The 17,853-nt window shown below is 44.9% G+C and overlaps 3 protein-coding genes across 5 annotated transcripts; 1 reads left to right on the plus strand and 2 right to left on the minus strand.

Annotated features, from left to right (window-relative positions):
- Positions 1-920: 920 nt before the first annotated feature.
- LOC139930665 (integral membrane protein 2A-like) lies at positions 921-6,702 on the plus strand. Its single transcript, XM_071923904.2, has 6 exons — positions 921-1,299; positions 1,784-1,921; positions 2,793-2,978; positions 3,876-3,986; positions 4,537-4,681; positions 5,104-6,702. Exons 1-6 carry the CDS (start codon positions 1,228-1,230, stop codon positions 5,196-5,198), a joined length of 747 nt encoding a protein of 248 aa, XP_071780005.1. The 5' UTR covers positions 921-1,227; the 3' UTR covers positions 5,199-6,702.
- On the minus strand, positions 6,659-11,268 carry gpr174 (G protein-coupled receptor 174). 2 transcript variants are annotated; one of them, XM_071923910.2, is made up of 4 exons: positions 11,249-11,268; positions 10,590-10,777; positions 8,423-9,010; positions 6,659-8,128 (listed from the first exon to the last, which is right to left on the minus strand). In XM_071923910.2, the coding sequence occupies exons 3-4, from the start codon at positions 8,624-8,626 to the stop codon at positions 7,244-7,246; spliced, it is 1,089 nt and encodes a 362-aa protein (XP_071780011.1). In that variant the 5' UTR covers positions 8,627-9,010; positions 10,590-10,777; positions 11,249-11,268; the 3' UTR covers positions 6,659-7,243. The 2 variants fall into 2 exon arrangements, with proteins under 2 accessions (XP_071780011.1, XP_078145195.1); XM_078289069.1 differs by lacking the exon at positions 11,249-11,268 and adding an exon at positions 11,048-11,145.
- A 1,675-nt stretch (positions 11,269-12,943) lies between these two features.
- Positions 12,944-17,791, minus strand: p2ry10 (P2Y receptor family member 10). Of its 2 annotated transcripts, XM_078289151.1 has the most exons (5): positions 17,431-17,791; positions 16,831-16,940; positions 15,025-15,409; positions 14,731-14,911; positions 12,944-14,437 (listed from the first exon to the last, which is right to left on the minus strand). In XM_078289151.1, the coding sequence occupies exons 3-5, from the start codon at positions 15,207-15,209 to the stop codon at positions 13,502-13,504; spliced, it is 1,302 nt and encodes a 433-aa protein (XP_078145277.1). In that variant the 5' UTR covers positions 15,210-15,409; positions 16,831-16,940; positions 17,431-17,791; the 3' UTR covers positions 12,944-13,501. The 2 variants fall into 2 exon arrangements, with proteins under 2 accessions (XP_078145277.1, XP_071780007.2); XM_071923906.2 differs by lacking the exon at positions 17,431-17,791 and having other exon boundaries at positions 16,831-17,177.
- Between the last annotated feature and the right edge of the window lie 62 nt (positions 17,792-17,853).

Raw genomic sequence — 17,853 nt, forward strand, 5'->3', positions numbered from 1 at the left:
CTTTCTGGGAGAGTGTGTGTGTGGGGGCAGATGGAGGGGGAGTTAGGTACAGAAATCAGCTGCTCTGTTTATGTACCTTTCAGTGGTGATTACCGGTCCAATCTGTCTGTTTAACAGAGGAAATATCATAGCCGAGGAGAGTGCGTGTGTGTATCTGTGTGTGTGTGTGCGTGTGTTTGTCAGACGGAGAAAGAGAGGAGAGCTGCATATGGTATAGTTGCAGTGGAGAGGGCTGGAGAGATGCCACCAGTTGTGTGGAATTAGAGCACCGGTGCACCAGTAAGTGTTTATTTACTTATATGTACAACCTTAACTGACTCAGTAGAGTGAAAGCAGAGGAAGCAGAGGACCACCACAGGCCAGAGAGGGAGGGGGAGAGAGAGAGAGAGAGAGAGAGAGAGAGAGAGAGAGAGAGAGGGAGGATGGAGGATATGTGTCAGACATACTGTAGCCTTGGCACTCAGCTGTGTTTCCACGCAGCGCGGTGAAGGCTGTGTACTGTGTGTCAGTGAGTGGGCACACACTGGCAGGTAGGACCCAGCCTGTAGGAGGGAATATGTTTACATAGTTCGTTTACAGAGAGGAATATTCACGGAGATGAATAGGCGACATTATACACTCCAAATATTATTTTTAATTCATTATAGTGCACTCATTGCAAAATTGGTGGCAATGAGTATTTTTTTGTATGTGTTGTACAGAACACAGGGGTTCGGTTCAATTTTAACTGAAAGTGTAAACAGTTGAAGTCTTGTGGTATTAAGTTCAATCTGTAATGAATGGGCATTGATTTTCCTATACAGGAAAGCTTTTTCATTATTGGTGACAGAGGGAGTAGTTACTACCTGCCGCCACTAGATGGCTCCAAAGCTGCACAAATCCCCCATCGAGATCTGACGCTATAATCAGTGGTTTAGCGGTCACTGACAAACCAGCAATAACAGTCATCTCATGCCAAAATTTAAGACAGGAGACGTTTGTTGTTTTTGTTCTTGGATAAATTGAGGTTATACTTGGTTCTCGGTCTTCCACTTTGGATGTCACGTTAATCCCCCAAGTCCCCGGAAGCGCTAGATAAAGCCGAGGTTGCAAAGTGCGTCACAGCGCGGAGCGACCGAGAATAACCGGAGTCTGCAGTCAGCCAGTCCACCACCGAGATTATCTCCTCTGACTGCTTTATTCTTTTTGTTTACATAAGAAACCCGCTCTGTCGTTTACGCCAACAACATGGTGAAGATTGCATTCAACTCGGCTCTGGCGCACAAGGCGCTGGGCAAAGAAGTGCCAGCCTCGGAGAAGGTAAGAGGAGCCTGACGGGCTTTGTGCGCTGCCTGAGCGGCCGTGCATGCTGCCCAGTGTCCGCAGTCTAGCAGGCCTTCCCCCGGCCGCGATCCAGCGACAGTGACCGTGGCCTTCATCCACATGCATTAGCATTATCAGCGGGCCGCCATGCCTTCGTTTGCTTATTGCAAGTACACCGCCGTTATTTTATTGGGTCGGAGGGTTTTTCGCAATCTAGTACAAGGAGTGACAAATTGCACCTGATGCAACACACACTGGGACCGCCCATCTTCCGAACAGCTGTCATGCAGAGTTTCAGTACAATTAGATGGGTGCTGAGTCAAAGCAGGAGCGATGCATTGTGGCTTACTTGGTTATTTATAACTGTAGCATTCTCTCTTTCTCTTTTTCTCTCTCACTCTCTCTCTCTCCGTGTGTGTGTGTGTGTGTGTGTGTGTGTGTGTGTGTGTGTGTGTGTGTGTGTGTGTGTGTGTGTGTGTAGGACCCTGAGCTGGCCTCTGCTCCAGAGGGCAGTGAAGGCTCTACAGGTCGCTGTCTGCTGACTCTACTGGGCATCGCCTTCATCCTCAGTGGGCTCATTGTTGGAGGAGCCTGTCTCTACCGTTACTTCACCCCAAAGGTAAGGGTAGGGGTGTTTGTGTGTGTGTGTGCATGTGCATGCACGCACGCACTTATGCACTCAGGCATGTAAATCTGTGTATAGGCCTATGGTACATGGGTGGGTAAGAGAATAGGCTATTTTGTTACTTTTTAACAGTTGGTGGTCCACTTCTCTTTGGCATTTTACTTCTTTATTCAGACAGTGGGAAAGTAGTCAGGGAGACAGCAGAGAAACCACTGGCAGGTCTGGTCCAAGGCCAGTGGAGGAGCATGTGGAAAAATACTTTAACACTCCAGCTATTGGCATGTACCTCGCATTTCTGGGTCCGTTTTGTTGTTTGGTGGTATGTGTTTCTTATTCCCATGGATAACTGGCCAAACGTAGACAGACCACAATATTTACAGCACAGCTGCAATGGTGTTTAGTAGGAGAACATTTTCAACTATCTAAAACATCAACAGTAAATGTCAGGTTTTGCAGTCAGTCCCTCAGAATCAAAGGGCAAGAGCTTCTATTTTGCACTGATATTCAACCATCACACAGGGAGAAATCCATTGTAGAAGAAGAAGAGATTCCATTTTCTCCACAGAAAGTAGCCTCAGTAGACCAGAATGCAATGCAGCCATGAGACATGTTGCATGAAGAGGTGCAACTTATTGCCATGTCTCTGGTGGTTGAAGTAGAAGTAGATGAGGCAGGTTGAGGGAAAGTAAATTAAAGTAAAGTAAATTACAACACTTCATCATATAAGAATAACTCCTGGAATCTGTTCAGCATCATAAATTGATGATATGTAACGGTGTAAGAGGACTATGTGGGCACCAGGAGATATTTTCCTGCCTGTGTTTTTCTTTGTGTGCATCACAGTAATTTATGATGTTTCCTGCAGAGGCTGTACCACGGTGCGATGCAGTTCAGCGACGTGTCCGCCGGGGTCGGGGGAGAGAACCAGCCGTACTACCTGCCGCGGGTGGAGGAGGAGGTGGAGATCTCCGACAACATGGCCGTCATCAGCGTCCCCCCTCCCCGCTTCAGACCCGGGGACCCCGCCTACATCCTGCACGACTTCCACAGGGTGAGCACAGAAGAGGGCAGTCACACTCCAGTACAGCACATACTGTGTGTGTGTCTGTGTGTGTGTGTGTGTGTGTGTGTGTGTGTTTGTGTGTCTTTCTCTCTTTTGTGTGCTTCTCTCTCTATCACACACTTGGACACATACACACATTTAGACAAAAACAACGGTGCACTCGCATGCATACAACAGATAATTAGGCAATTCATGCGGTTCAGACATGCTCTTTCCTGATTGCCTAACTCAGAGTGTGTGTGTGTGTGTGTGTGTGTGTGTTTGTGTGTCTTTCTGTCTTTTGTGTGCTTCTCTTTCTATCACACACTTGTAGGGATGGGAATCGAGAACCGGTTCCAGTTGAGAACCGGTTACAAATTGTCTGATCCATCGGAATCGTATGCCTCCGAGCTTATCAATTCCTTTTATCGATGCCGGCATGTTTTTCTGACAGTTGTGCATGCGCATTGCAAAAACTCATGCGTTGCAACAAGAAAGAGTGCTACTTGTAACGTCTGTAAAATTATAATTTCTGTGTTCACACATCGCGTTTTTTGATGTGGAAAAAGCGCTGCCTGGAGCGCCTACTCAAGAGATAATAAAACAGCTGCGTTGCCGCTGAAAACCTGTGTAGGCCTACTTTTTTTTCCACACAGAAAATTGATTGGGAATCGATAAGGGAATCGATAAAGAACCAGACCGATAAGCAGAATCGATAATGGCATTGGTATCAATAAAATCTTATCAATTCCCATCCCTACACACTTGGACACATACACACATTTAGACAAAAATAACGGTGCACTCGCATGCATTCAACAGATAATTAGGCAATTCATGCGGTTCAGACATGCTCTTTCCTGATTGCCTAACTCTGTGTGTGTGTGTGTGTGTGTGTCTGAGTAGAAGCTGACAGCATATCTGGACCTGACCTTGAGGACCTGCTTTGTGATCCCTCTGAACACCTCGGTGGTGCTCCCCCCTCAGGACCTCATGGACCTCTTCATGCAGCTAATGGTGAGGAGTGGTCAGCTTGTGTCCTCGGGGTGCTAACCTTTAAACCTTTATCAGTGCATACGATCTGATGATGCAACTACCCCATGTGATGTTAAACTAGAGTGAGCATCAACATAAGAAACCTGGCGTGGATGATAGAGGAGAAACTTGCACCACACTGACACAACACCTCAGGCTTACACATAAGCCCAATTCACACAGGACTAATATTATCTGGGGCATGACTGTAATTTGTTGTAAAAATCGCAGCGCATATCACCTACTGTAATTTGATGAAGACGGAGGTCCCCTGATAATACTAATCCCATGCGAATCGAACTCTGTAATCTCAGCCAGAGTTTAGTTTCGGTCATGAAAAATGGAGGCGGTAGTGGAATCTATAGAGGAAGGTTTTGAATGCATTTCTGGCACAAACTGAAAGTGACAATGTGGGCAGTATCGAAAATAAACTTTTTCACTCACCTGCCAAGGGCTGTAAAACTAAAAAAGAAATGTACCTTCCAAGAATAGTTTTACTGGCCAAAATAGTAATATACATACATTTTTTCAGTCTGGCTCGTACCGCAGCTACCTGGTGCAGGAGGACCTGGTGGTGACGGAGCGTATCGATGACATCAAGCCCCTGGGCTTCTATATCCGCCGGCTGTGTGACGGCAAGGAGACTTACAGAATGCAACGCCGCGCTGACCTCCCAGGTGTGGATGGGTGGGAATGAGACATGGATTGTGCTGGACTGTTTACTAGACTAGGGATTAGGTTTACTGTGGTGGTGTGTACTATACTAAGTGTATCAGAAGAGTAGAGAGATGCTATATATATTTTGGGGGGGAAAAAAATCATTACCTGTAGTTTATCATTCAGTATTTCTAACACAAAGAGGATCCAGTCAGCTTGTAAAAGTTCTATCATTTTGTTAACTAAGTACTAAAGTTACATTTAAGTTTTAAAATACCTTTGTATGTTTTAATTTTGTGTTTCAGTCATTTTGTACTTGTTGATGTCCCCTTTTTTAAAATGTTAGATATCTAACTTTGGAACAAAACTTAATTTATTTTATAACTTTTACAGTATCAAATATGCTATATACTGTAAGGACTAATGTGTGTGTTTGTGTCAGGTGGAGGAATCCAGAAGCGCTCTACAGAGGAGTGTTTCACCATCCATCACTTCGAGAACAAGTTTGTGACGGAGACCAGGATCTGCAAGGCCTGATGGGAAGGCACCGGGGGAGGGAGGACAGGAAAGAGGAAAGGTCTCACTGAGATGGAGAGCGAGCGTTGAAGGGAGTAGGGAAGGAGGGTGAGAGATGACGCAGGAAAAGAGAGAGGGAGAGAAAGCTGTCTTTCAACTGTTGGTGGTAGCAGAAAGTTATTTTTGTATAAAATTCTAACTCCAGTTTTTGCTTCTCCTGCTTTAGCCCCAGTGATGAGTGAATTTAAGTTACAGCGTTATAGCCGACTCCCCTTTCTGCTGTATTGCCTTTAACCTGCATAGGTCATTAACTCTCATGCGAACTCACTTAGTCACTAGCTAGTCTTGTACCAGTAACCTGCTCCAACCTGCTAACTAACGATTTACTGAGAAGTTTCCTTTCTTCTGTTGCATTTCTTTTTGTTGCTATAGCTTCCTACAGACTGATGCTATCCTCGTTACTGTATTACGACATCGAATCACCTCCCAAAGGAAAGAGTTGTTAGTCATTCTGGTGAATATCCTGATGAAGATGTTGAGAAGTCATTCATATCAGACCTGTCTGTGTGTCAGCCTGCTGTTCCCATTGTTAACAGATGTTAAAGGGGTTTATAGAGCAGTCTTATCTCCCCCTGACCGAACAGTACAGTATGTTGCAATAAAACTAAACAGTTCTCATGTTCCTTTGTTGAGGGTACCAGAGGTTCGCCAGCTCAGAGCCCCCAGTCACACTTTGTAGATATTTCCCAGACTGCCCTGCTGCTCCCAGAGGCCTCTGCTGTCCTGCTGTGTGATGATGTTATGTATTGATGGTGTCATACCTGGTGGTGATAAGTCTAGCACCCTACAGGACCAGTGTTTGTGTTTGTGTAGAAACCTCATTTGTGAAAATGAAAGTAAAGGGTTGTTGATGAACTAAAATAAGCTAAAGGGAAATTTCACCAAACTTGACTTTTAGGTAATTTTTCTAAAAGTTCTGAAGTATTTTTTAAGTTATTTAATTTTTTTTTCAAATTTTTGAGTTCTTAGTTGCGAATACGCAATCCCATGACATCATCAAATTTTATTTCCTGAGATGGTTGTAAGAAAACACGTCCTGTGCTTATGTTCAGGCTTCAGCAATTTTGAAGAATCCTAGATATTTAACTAGGATATTAATGTTTGTCCATTAAAAAAATTCTTTCAATAATCTTAAATAATGCAATTTGATGATTTCTATAGGATTTGTCCTTGATTTTGAGAGCTCTTAAGAGAAAGCTCACAAAACAGCTCAAACATTTTGAGAAAGAATGAAAATAGCTACGTTTGCAGAATAACAACCTACAAGTCACTTGGAATGGTTTCCCATTTAATGACTGCACAGAAAGACAATCAGAGAGGAAGTTGGACGTGTGCTTGTAAAAATGTGTTTCTGTCTTAGCTTTTTAACAGAACACTGGAAGACTAGAAAAAACAACGTTGTGCAACTATTGAACTGAATTTCACTTTGTTTGTTGTTGAATAAAGTTTCTTTACCTAAATAAAACATTTTTGTGGTCTGTTTTGTAATATAGTGTCGATGAGAGGAGTACACGCAGAAAACCACAATGCAATAAACCAGCACTAACGCTTGTGTCATCCTCCACCAGCCGTTGGCTTATCATAGGAACTGCTATCTAATTTTGATGATCTCAAGCAAATTGAGCAATGTGGCGGGTTCAGAGAGTTTCCACCATATTTCCTGCAGGCTCTTAGAGTAGCTGGCAGTGAGACAGCTCATCCTTCATAACAGGAACATCTCACTCTTCACCAATAGCAGGGCCATACAAATTTAGAAAGAAGAGACAGCTTTTACTGAAAAATAGTTTTTTTTTTATAATTCGCAGTTTGAAACACAACCCCCTCCCCCCCCTTTTCACACAGTTTGGATGTAAATGAGTTTTCCTTAGTTACTCCTACTAGCCTCTCATTTGCTTTTAGGAATGCATTAATAGTTCAATTCCTAAGTCGTTTTTTAAATCTCAGAGGGTTTAGTGGTTGAGATTAAAATGTTGGTCCTGGGACAACAGGGCTCAGAGAGTCTTAGTCTAGTCCTCCTGTAAGTCTTCACCCTCTCCAGTGATGCAGGACAGGCGCCTGGTGAAAGCCAGGCTCTCCGGTATCTCCGGCCTGCTCAGCCGTCTCCGAAATTCATCAGTTGTGAAGTAATAAATGAGCGGGTCTAGACCGGAGTTCAGGCTGGCCAGGCAGAGCGTGACGGGGTGACACCGCAGAACCAGCTCCCTCAGGGTGCAGCTGCTCAGGGCGTTGGCCTTGGCCAGGAAGTCCAGAGGCATAGTGATATGGTAAGGAGCAAAGCACAGCAGGAAGACCACAGCGCAGCTCAGCACCATCCTCAACGCCCTCCGCTTTTCCCCTTGGTCGTGCACCACACCCGCTCTCAGCTCCCGAAGGCTCCCGGCAGTCAGGCAGGTGCAGGCCAACACCAGGACCAGGGGGAGGACGAAGCCCATCAGCTCCGCGGTGACCAGGAGGGCCCAGGCAGCCGGGACGCTGACGCTCCGCATGGGAAGCTCTGAGAAACACACCAGCTCAGAGCCAGGCGCTGGGCTGGAGCTGGGGGCGGGGAGGAGGGCAGCAGCCTCTGTCCTGAGGTGAGGGTGAGCGGTGGTGTGCCCGGGGTCCAGGTTGTGTTCGTAGTTGGGGTTCCTCAGCAGAGGGAACGGCAGACAGCACAGGCAGACTAGGAGCCAACCGGCGGCACATATACACAAGTCTCCTTTTCTCCTGGATGAGTTGTACCTCAGCGGTCGCATGATGAGCTCGCAGCGACGCACGCTCACACACACCAGGAAGAAGATGGAGGCGTACATGTTGACATACTTCAGGTAGAAGCAGATCATGCAGAGCGGATGGCCAAAGGGCCAGGTGTTGTTCAGGTAATAGTAGATCCGCAGAGGCAGAGAGAGAACCTGAGGAGACCAGAGAGTCCGGATAGTTGTAGAAGCAGAATTGAATACAGCAAATGTGACTGACACCATCTTATCTTTAGATACTGTAATATAGAGTGCTTTTAACTGTATTTTCAGCCTAATACAGAGATGAGAGATTACATAAATAATGTAGCAGCCAATCCACAAAGAAGAGGACATGTATGGGGAATGCCAAGAGTACGAGAATGTTATAGAAACCCATAATCGTTTGAGACAAAACCATATTAAACATACAAATGTAATGTAGAAAGGATAGCATGAAAATTTTTTCACCTGCATCAGGTCAGCTACAGCCAGGTTCATCATGAACACCACAGCTTTCTTGGTTTCTTTGACATAGACCCGGAACACCCACAGTGCCAGCACATTACCCAGCAAGCCTGGCGCCAAGATCACACTGTACACCACTGCATACACCTGGTGCTGGTACCTGCGTAGATCTTCACTGCTACCACAGCTGTGGTTGGCTATGGTCATCTTAGTCCAAGGGCAGGGTGCCGCCCCCTGTACAGACAACCGTCAGGGTCGAGCGTCCGTTGCCTCGTCGACCAGTAGAGAGCTAGTAGAGTAAAGAAGCTGGGAAGCTTCTTGTGGTCAGTTGTCTGGTGACAGGTGTGTGTGAGCATCCATGCTGTCCATCATGGCTAGGAGTTCATGGTCCCACCTAACTTTAGTCCTGTTCTCTACTGCTTCACAGTAAAGAAAACCACACCAGAGACCTGAGAGAGAGGAACTGTCTTCCAGTGGAGTCTATTTATGGTTCCGTATAAATCTACAGTCCGGTACTAAAACGCTGCCAGTCCTAGTGCGGCCGTTGTCTTATCCTGGTTCAGACTACTTTCAGTCCCAGTAACACTGCTCCTGGTAGAGGACAGGAAAGACAATGAGTGAGTCACCTCAAAGACATTTCCAGAAACTTGAAAGCTCTAAAATTGTGTCCAAAAGCCACAAAGAAGAAAGGAACACTGACATGGTCCGTTTACTCATGTCTCAGTATCTAGTGAAAAGCAGTGCATCGGTCTTTATGGATATAATTTTTGCGACTGTGGGTCAGAGGACAGCATGTTTTGCATCTTATTTGCTTAGATAGCTTATACCGGTGATATCCTGGTAGGAAGAGAGAACTCTTTCACTATCATACACATCTTATATTGTATTCACACACATGCTCACACACACACACAGACAGCCATATTAACGACCTTTGCCTCAGGTCTATGTATATGTTTACACGGCGTATAACACAGTTAATTAAGTGTGTGTTCACAGCTTTTGCAGTGGCATTCAAATGTGCAAACCCACAGAGTAATTTGTGATAAGTCCTCCCACGGAGCGTTCAGTGGCAAGCATCTCCACCTGCAGAGAATAACTGCCGCTGCTCAGAGTGTGAAACGGCTTGAAACAAAGCATGAGTGAAACTAGCGCGGTGAGCCAGGCCAGAGCGAGAAAGATTTGCCTTCTGCATTCATTGTCAGGAACACGTGACGCCTTTTTGTGCCGAAATGAATAATTCGCTGTTTGAAAAAAGTGACACCTACTCTTATGAAATGGCCAACAGACACAAGCCCTTTGCTGAAGAGTTTTAGAGATATTGTATGATTGATTGTCAGATTTTTACCTAAAATACAGGATATATAGCATTTTAGAATGGAACTTCAAGCCGTGGGTGTGATACTCAGCCATGTTGTCGGGATGGTGTGAATCTTACCAGCCAATAAGCATTCAAAGTTGGCAATTACAGTAATGATGATTATTATTTATACATACTGTGTGCCATTAACTGCCAGCACATGCTTCCCTCTATTCGGCGCTCATTACAAGCCTCTCAGGCAGGGCATTAATGAGGAGAGGCGGTTTGGAGGAGGATGGAGGGGATTTTAGATAGTTTGAACGCTGGCTCGGCGCCCTGTGCAGCTCTGGATTAGGAGATGTAAACTCTTCCATATCCACAGCTCTCTGACCTCTGCCTCTGCTCTCTGACTGCCTTTTGTCCTGTTTCACAGTCCTCGGCAGGGGCTCCCAGTAGACCGTGTGTCTCCAGCCTCCCTCTAGCTTCGGTGACCTTTGACCCTTGTGGGAATTGTTTCCCCATCAGTTCAACTTTATCACTCATTCTTTCCCTCTGTGTCTCCCACACCTCTCATTATTGCCACGCTCTTACATATCTTTCCTTGTCCAAGAACTGTTAAATGCTGTCCGTATGATCTCAAATGACTTCTTCGGTTGGCCTTCCCTCCTTGTAGTCTGTGACCGTCGACTCATATCAGTATCAAAACTGGCCTATCTGTGATGCTGACCAATCACAAACCATTCTTTTTTGTGACTGAAATATCACAGCATGTTCTTGTCTTGTTGATATTTGTGTATATGCTAAGAGGACAACTGAAGAAGTTCAATATTTAATAATAACCACACAAAAAGACTCAAAATATGTCCCTACCTTTAGATTCAGTTGAACATGAATGCTCGGGTCTTTTCCAATGGAAACTCTAGTGTTTTACCCGCGGTGACTCATCTCTCTGTGGGTTGCCGGCGTGTCAGAGCTGCTCCAGCCAGATACGGCATCTGGCCTCTCGTATCAGCACCCAAATGTGTTTGCAGTGAGCGGCGAGGTCCCTCTCCACATGCCTGTTCCAAGACACAAGACAGCCATGACCCCTGTCCCGTTACACAGACACAGAAACACACACACACACACACATAGAGACACACACCACACACCCCTACATAACAGACATTCCACACATTGGAGAAACACATGAGATCTCCCATGAGGCATGACTCCACAGTTAAAGTATCCCACCCCTCGTCCCGAAGCTCGCACTCAAACTCGCAAACTACTGCAAACTGTTTCAGGAACAACAGTTAAGCTTACAGTATTGACGATGAATTGCTTACCTCTGATCTCAAACGTCTCTCTGGATGACTTGAATCTCGTTGGCATCACAGGCGAAAGGCAGAAGAGTAAAGCATCAGTCAACACACGTGCCCCCCCCCCCCCCCCCCCCCCTCCTCCCGCCCCCGCCTAAAATGAAATACCATTCACTTTCTGTGTCCCGCCTTCTTTCTCTCTTTTCTCTCTCGCTCTTTTTACCTTACCTTTTTCTGTCTATCTGCTGGCTCTTTTTACTGTGTTTTTTCCTGTCTTACTGTAAGTCTCTTTCTTCTCTCGCCGTCTCTTCTCTCTCTCTCTCTCTCTCTCTCTCTCTCTCGCTCTCTCTCTGTCTCGCAACACTGAGGGTTTTAGCACAGATAGGGCTTCCTGTGAGCGCAGTGGGGGGTGGTGGTGGGGGGGGAGGCTGGTTCCAGAGAGTCATTGACACCATCATACTGAAACTTCTGCTATTAAGTCAATCTGCTTGTGGACGATGTTTTTTGGTGTTGCATTCCTCCTGTGTGTGAGCCTAAAGTTGCCCATGATGAAGAGGATGCTTTGAATCCCTTCCCAGTTATTCAGACTAATCAGTGTTCTGTTTTGTTTTTTGCCAGAACAATGATAACTCAGATTCTCACTCTCATTTTGTTGTTTAAAATTATCATCATAAAAAAAAGGAAGCGGGAAGAGAGAATAGAGGAAGCTGACAATAACTACAGTATACAAGATTGACAACATTACCATGTCAATACTAAAAATAAACACATACATGCACATCAACAAAAAAAAATGTTTATTGCACAATGCTGTGAAAGTACTTTCCAAATTTTGTTCTCATATTTCATTACTTGATAATGTCAGGAACTAAATAGCAGCAATGTAATGTGATGTTGGATGTGGAGTATGATGGAGAGATGTTTGGTGGGTATACAGAAAAGTAGTATAGTTTAAGTTTACTTTGTAAAGTATACTTAAGTATAAAACATATACCAACTTTGGGGAACCAAAAGTGTTCTTGTGAGTGTGCTTTTTTGTTACTCTTTGGGACTAAGTTGGACCACTTTTTAGTTTATGAAAGTATACTTGTAAGTATAGTTTAAGTTAACTCAACATACACTACTAGTACTTGATGGGACTAAAATAGTCCATTTAAGTTTATATCTGTATACTTTTAGTATACTTGAAGTTGACTTACACCAATACTGTAGTGTATAAAGTGTATACACTACTGGGTAAACTGCAAGTAATATCACAGCATGCCAGAAGGCGGGGAGAACATGCAAACTCCACACAGAAAGGGGCGGGACTCAAAACCAAGACCTTCTGGCTGTGCGGCATCACTGTTAACCACTGAGCCACCATGACACCTGTTGTTTTGCACTGTTAGGGTGCTGTATTTGAACCTGTTGTGACTTAGGTATACTTAAAATATACTTACGTTACTGTATTTTAAGTATTTTTCTGGTATTATTAAAACTATAAGCCTAAGTATACTATTCTCAGTACCTTTTTGCAAAAGTATAAAGTATTCAACAAGCCTAAAAGTACAAGTATACGTTTAAGTATACTGCTCTCAAGTGTACCTATTGCAAGTACAACAAAAGTCAAATAAAAGCATACCTATACTTTAAAATAAGTACTAAAAGTGCGCTGGGGAGATACCAGATGCAGTGAGGAGGGGAAGGGGGGTTGGCAGACTTACAGTTGAACTGCCAACCTCAGAGCCTGGCAGTTACCGGTTTGGAGAGCGGCTACAACTGCTGCCAACTGTTTTCACCTCTTAGCACTGTGAGAGGAAGTGCAGTGAAAATCTGTTGGCACCTGTATACATTTATTTTACTGCCACACAAAGAAAATCTCCATCATGAAAAAGCAACATCGTGGAAGAAGAACAGAAACAAAAGTCGATGCCACAGACAGAAAGCGCATATTTGCTTTTATTTACATTTACGGTATATACATTTACATCATTTCGCACATTAGCAGTTCATTAGCAGTTCTTCATTTAACGTCATAGCCATAGCTTATTCAAAGTTGTTGCATTTTTACGACGTTGGTTTTAAGGCTGTGGTTTGAAAACACAAACTAGGACACAGAAGATAAACATAACCAACCATATGCGTTCAGCTGATACTTTACAGTGCACAGAAAGAGATTTACACAGACTCTGTCCATTTACACGCAATGAAACGTACACGCGCACACCATTTCCAGTGCGGATCAAAGATCTGTTTGTTCTGAAGCAGTTTCCTCAGGGAGTATCGTCACATTAAGGTCAGACTGCTCTCGGGTCAGTTTGTAGTCAGACAGCTGTCACATGGAGGGAGGTCATCTCCTCCTGGGAAATCATTCTGTTGTCCAACTTTGCTCTTGTCAATTCAGTCTGTTTTCCATTTCAACCACATACATCACAGAGACATATCCGTTTGTTTAGTTAGGTGATCCTCCAAGGAAAACAGATTTGGTTCTGAATAGTGCTACTCCCTGTATGAGGAAATGCTCTCCATGCTCATCAGTCTTTGCTGTGCAGTGCGCCGAGAAGAGGTGCTGACTGGGGAGGAGATGAGAGAGGAGGTGAAGGAGGAGGTGCGCCTGGACAGGTGCGATCTGAATTCGGCTGTGAGAAAGTAGTAGAGCAGAGGGTTGAGGCAGCAGCTTAGGCTGGCCAGGCACAGAGACACCGGGTGGAACTGACGCACGGCCAGCCTCGTGGCACAGTGGGACACTACACCCTGCGACACCATCAGGTACAGCAGGAAGTTGAGGTGGTAGGGGGCAAAGCAGAGCAAGAAGAGGCCGGAGCAGCTCAGCACCATCCGCAGGGCGCGCCGCTTGTCACCGTTTGTCTGCTTGTCCGGCGGTTTGTCTGCCTGGCAAACTGAGGAGGCGCCTGAGGGAAAGCGGCGGCGGCTGCGGGCTGAAGGGCTGAGCGGAGCCTGTGAGCTCTGCTGATCCTGGCTCTGCCGCTGGTTGAGGGAGCGGGCGATGCGGATGGAGCTGTAGCTGATGGCAGCCAAGGGAAGCATGAAACCAAACAGCTCAGCTAGAACCATCATGGTGACCGCCACAGGGACAGGCAGTCGACGTGTGGGCAAGTCCTTAAAACAACCAACTTTAGGAGGGTTGGGACTGGAGACTGGCCTGTAGCTGGGGCTTGTGTACAGGGGTGATAACCCTAACCCTATGGGACCTTGGGTAGAATCAAGGGAATAGATCATGTTTTGGTTTGTACTGGCACGGACACTGACACCGGTACTGGTGGTGTTGCTGCTCCTCATCAGAATGAAAGGTGAGCAGCCCAGGCCAACCACCACCCACACTATGATGCTGATCAACAGGTCATAACGCCGCCTCCACCGACGGGCAGAGAACGGGTTGAGCAGGAACACACATCTCTGCACACTGATACATACCTAGAACCAGAGGGATCAGATAGAAAAAGAGGTGAGGTGAAGTTTATGGTAACTGTTACAACTCACACACACAGGGAGTAAATGTGTATTGATATTCTTATTCCCTCAGTGGCTTTTATCAGAAGTTATGCATTGGATTTTAAAGGAAAAGCGATTGACATTTGACTCCTGTTAATGGAACTGAATCGATAACCGAGCTATCATTTGAAATTCCTTGTTCTTCTTAATGACCATCTTCCAGATCTTCCTGGGTTTTCTTATTCTCATCTTAGCCCTCTTCATCGGCTGCTTACCAGGAAGGCTATGGAGGCGTACATGTTGAGGTATTTGAGGTAGAAGCAGAACATGCAGACGCCGTGACCAAAGGGCCAGGTGTGTGTGAAGTAATAGAAGATCCTCAGAGGCAGAGAGAGGACGTGGGCCAGGTCTGCCAAAGCCAGGTTTATCATGAAGATCACAGCCTTGGTCTTCTTGCTGTGGGGTGAAACACAGAAGAGTTACTATGTCCAGAATGTGTGTGAGGCTGTATGTGTGTGCTCATGCTTGTGTGTGTGTGTGTGTGTGTGTGTGTGTGTGTGTGTGTGTACCTAATATGCCTGCAGAGGACCCAGAGTGCGATAGTATTGAGCAGGAGACCAGGGACGAAGAGAAGCAGGTAGAAATAGGTGTACAGCTGATCCATGCGTTTCTCCCAGCTGGTCATATCATGGCCACATGGCGAGGAGGAGTTCGCCAGAGACTCCGCCCACGAGCCAGACTTATTCACAGTCATTCTCTCTCTCACACAAACACCGGTGGCATGATTCAACAAAACTACACTATACACATGTCCTTTTCTGTGGTCAAAGACAGAAATACCGAGAGGTGACAAATAGCCTTCTCTTTACATTGTCAGAGGTGTGATGGTGTGCTCTGTAAACGTGACAAATTCAGTTCTTTCTCGTTTTCACTCATACACATACGATCCGACACCTGCAACAGAACAACACAAGGAGAGATGACAAGTAATGGAATTAATACTCCAACAATTGTTTGGTACATTTGCAGAAAAAAAAACATTGATTGTCACCAATTTACTTGCAAAACAAGAAATATGCAGCAAGCTGGCCTATAAAGTAATCTATTTGAACTGTATCTTCCTAAGGTATGAAAATGTTTTGAGTGTTTCATATGTGCAGTGTATTTGCTGTAGGCATACCATCACTTTAAATCAAATAAAACTGGGCTATGAAATAGATGGTAGAAAGGCTGGTTATAAATCAGAGACTCCCTCTGCCTATCCAAAGATTACAGAAGGAAATGTCTGGGAGAAAGAGGGAGCAGCTACTCTGCTTATCAACCGAACCATCACCCTTCCTTCTGCCATCAAGACAAGGCCAACACCCTTCCTCTGCTGGGCCCCGAGGGGGAACAGAGAGCGCACACCACAGCTTTTGCTGGTCTGTCTAAATTTTGTCTCTTGCCCCTTTTTTGCACTGTCAATCGAGTGCAGTCAGCCAACTGAAGACTTTATATTAAATGTGCACAGTTGTGCTATTATCTCCTCAGACTTGATTTTGAGGTAGTAATACATGGGGCAACTTTTGCGGTAACTCTGGTTAGTAACAGAACAGGACTCATTGCATTGTGTCAGCATTGTTGCATACGGGAAAAACATTTGAATAGAATTTTTACCCTTTGTCTCACACTTTCTTCTGTTTAAATCTTAAAAGCAAATCATTGCTTAGACTTTAAAGCAGTTACTTCAAATAATGATGCAAAAACATGATCAAGCTTGTCAAAGAGAGAGAGAGAGAGAGAGAGAGAGAGAGAGAGAGGTGAAGCTCCGTCTTTGGTCAAATACTGTTTAAAAAACGCTTCTATTTTGGCTGAGAGTCATATGGAGTGTCAAAGATTCAGTCTAACATCTTTCGTTTTGTGACAGACTTATTTGGTCATAACGTACTGTGAGTTGCAAGTGTCTTAGTGTTTGTGAAAAAACAATATTGTTAAGCAGTTGCTTTTGTTTCTGTGTCTGTGTGCAGTGTGATAATGTCTGATGGCTACCTTCAAACTTGAAATTGCCCTGGCAGCTAGATACGAAATACATGATGTCAAATGTCTGCTGCTGTATCAAAAAACGGCTATGGCTACCTTCAAACTTAAAATTGCCAATCATGTCAACTAAACTCCTGTTTACATTTTCCATGACCATCTAATATGACTTTAATCATGCCTGTAAAATAAAACTCATCATATGTGCATACTGAGTGACTTGGATATTGCACCAAGTGCCACTTGTTATCAGCAAAATGTGAACTATGACTGTGATCTTAAGATGATACGACAGCACAGCATTGCAAAACAGCCTCACAGTCCGTATTTCTGTTTGAGCAAAAGAACTGTGGTATTACCTTGTGCTTTCCTCTCGCTAGATGACCAGCATGGGTGGAGGGGAAAGGTCAGACCCAGAAGTGACCACCAGCGACCGCATGCTCCTGCTGCATGTCACTTTCACACTCCTCTGTAAACAGCAGAATGGACGAACACATACACAGTCCTCTTCAAGCTTTAGCAAGCACCGAAACAAAAACAAAAAAACCTAGTGCACATTTGAAAAAAAGGGGAAAACCTGCCAGTTTGTACATGTGAACAAGACAGCAGCAGTGACAAGTGGAGGGTGTATGCAATGCATGTGTTTGTGTATGTGTGGGTGCATGAGGCAGTTTCTGGTGCAGCCTGTTCTCTGTATTAGCGGGCTCTTGGTGTCTTGATAACGAGGGGAAGTGGTTCCGATTGCAGCAGTTCTGCCCCTACGCCTGTGATGTTATTCTACCATTAGTTACGTCACTCTGTCCCTAGCAACTCAGTCAAAACCCAGCAGCATGCACGATAGGGCACCGACAGAGGGGGAGTTTGTGGTTAGGAAAACACAAAGACAGAACATGCAGGTAAACACATATAGATTTAGAAGAAGACCGGCATACAGGCAGACAGATATCAGTTCCTCTTACCTCTGAAATGGCTTAGGCTTGTCACAGCAGTTGCTCTGGTCCGAGGACACAGCAGAGACTGATCATTGAACTTGTATTCTAATACATACCTCACTATATCCTGTGGTTATTAATCTCCCTGAACTATCTAATAAGTAGTCTGGTCAAGTATTCTTTCAATTTACATACTAGGAGTTCTGTCTTAGGAGTTCTGCGTGCATTTTATTTTGGTGCTGTGAGAAAAATGCAGCAACCAACTGCTTCCCCTTATCAGATATTACACTTCCTTCTTCCTCTAACCGAATTTATCAGCTTAGTATTAAATATTATAAGACAAGGTGGGTCTCTGTGTAGCTCCCAGACAATTCCATCAGTGCTTTAGTCCTCTTAAACTTTGCAAGGCTGCATCTCCTCTGTCCTGTGGCTATTTGATTGAGAGCAGTG

Source organism: Centroberyx gerrardi, chromosome 16, assembly GCF_048128805.1.
Source record: "Centroberyx gerrardi isolate f3 chromosome 16, fCenGer3.hap1.cur.20231027, whole genome shotgun sequence".
In the NCBI taxonomy this organism is placed as follows: Eukaryota; Metazoa; Chordata; class Actinopteri; order Beryciformes; family Berycidae; genus Centroberyx; species Centroberyx gerrardi.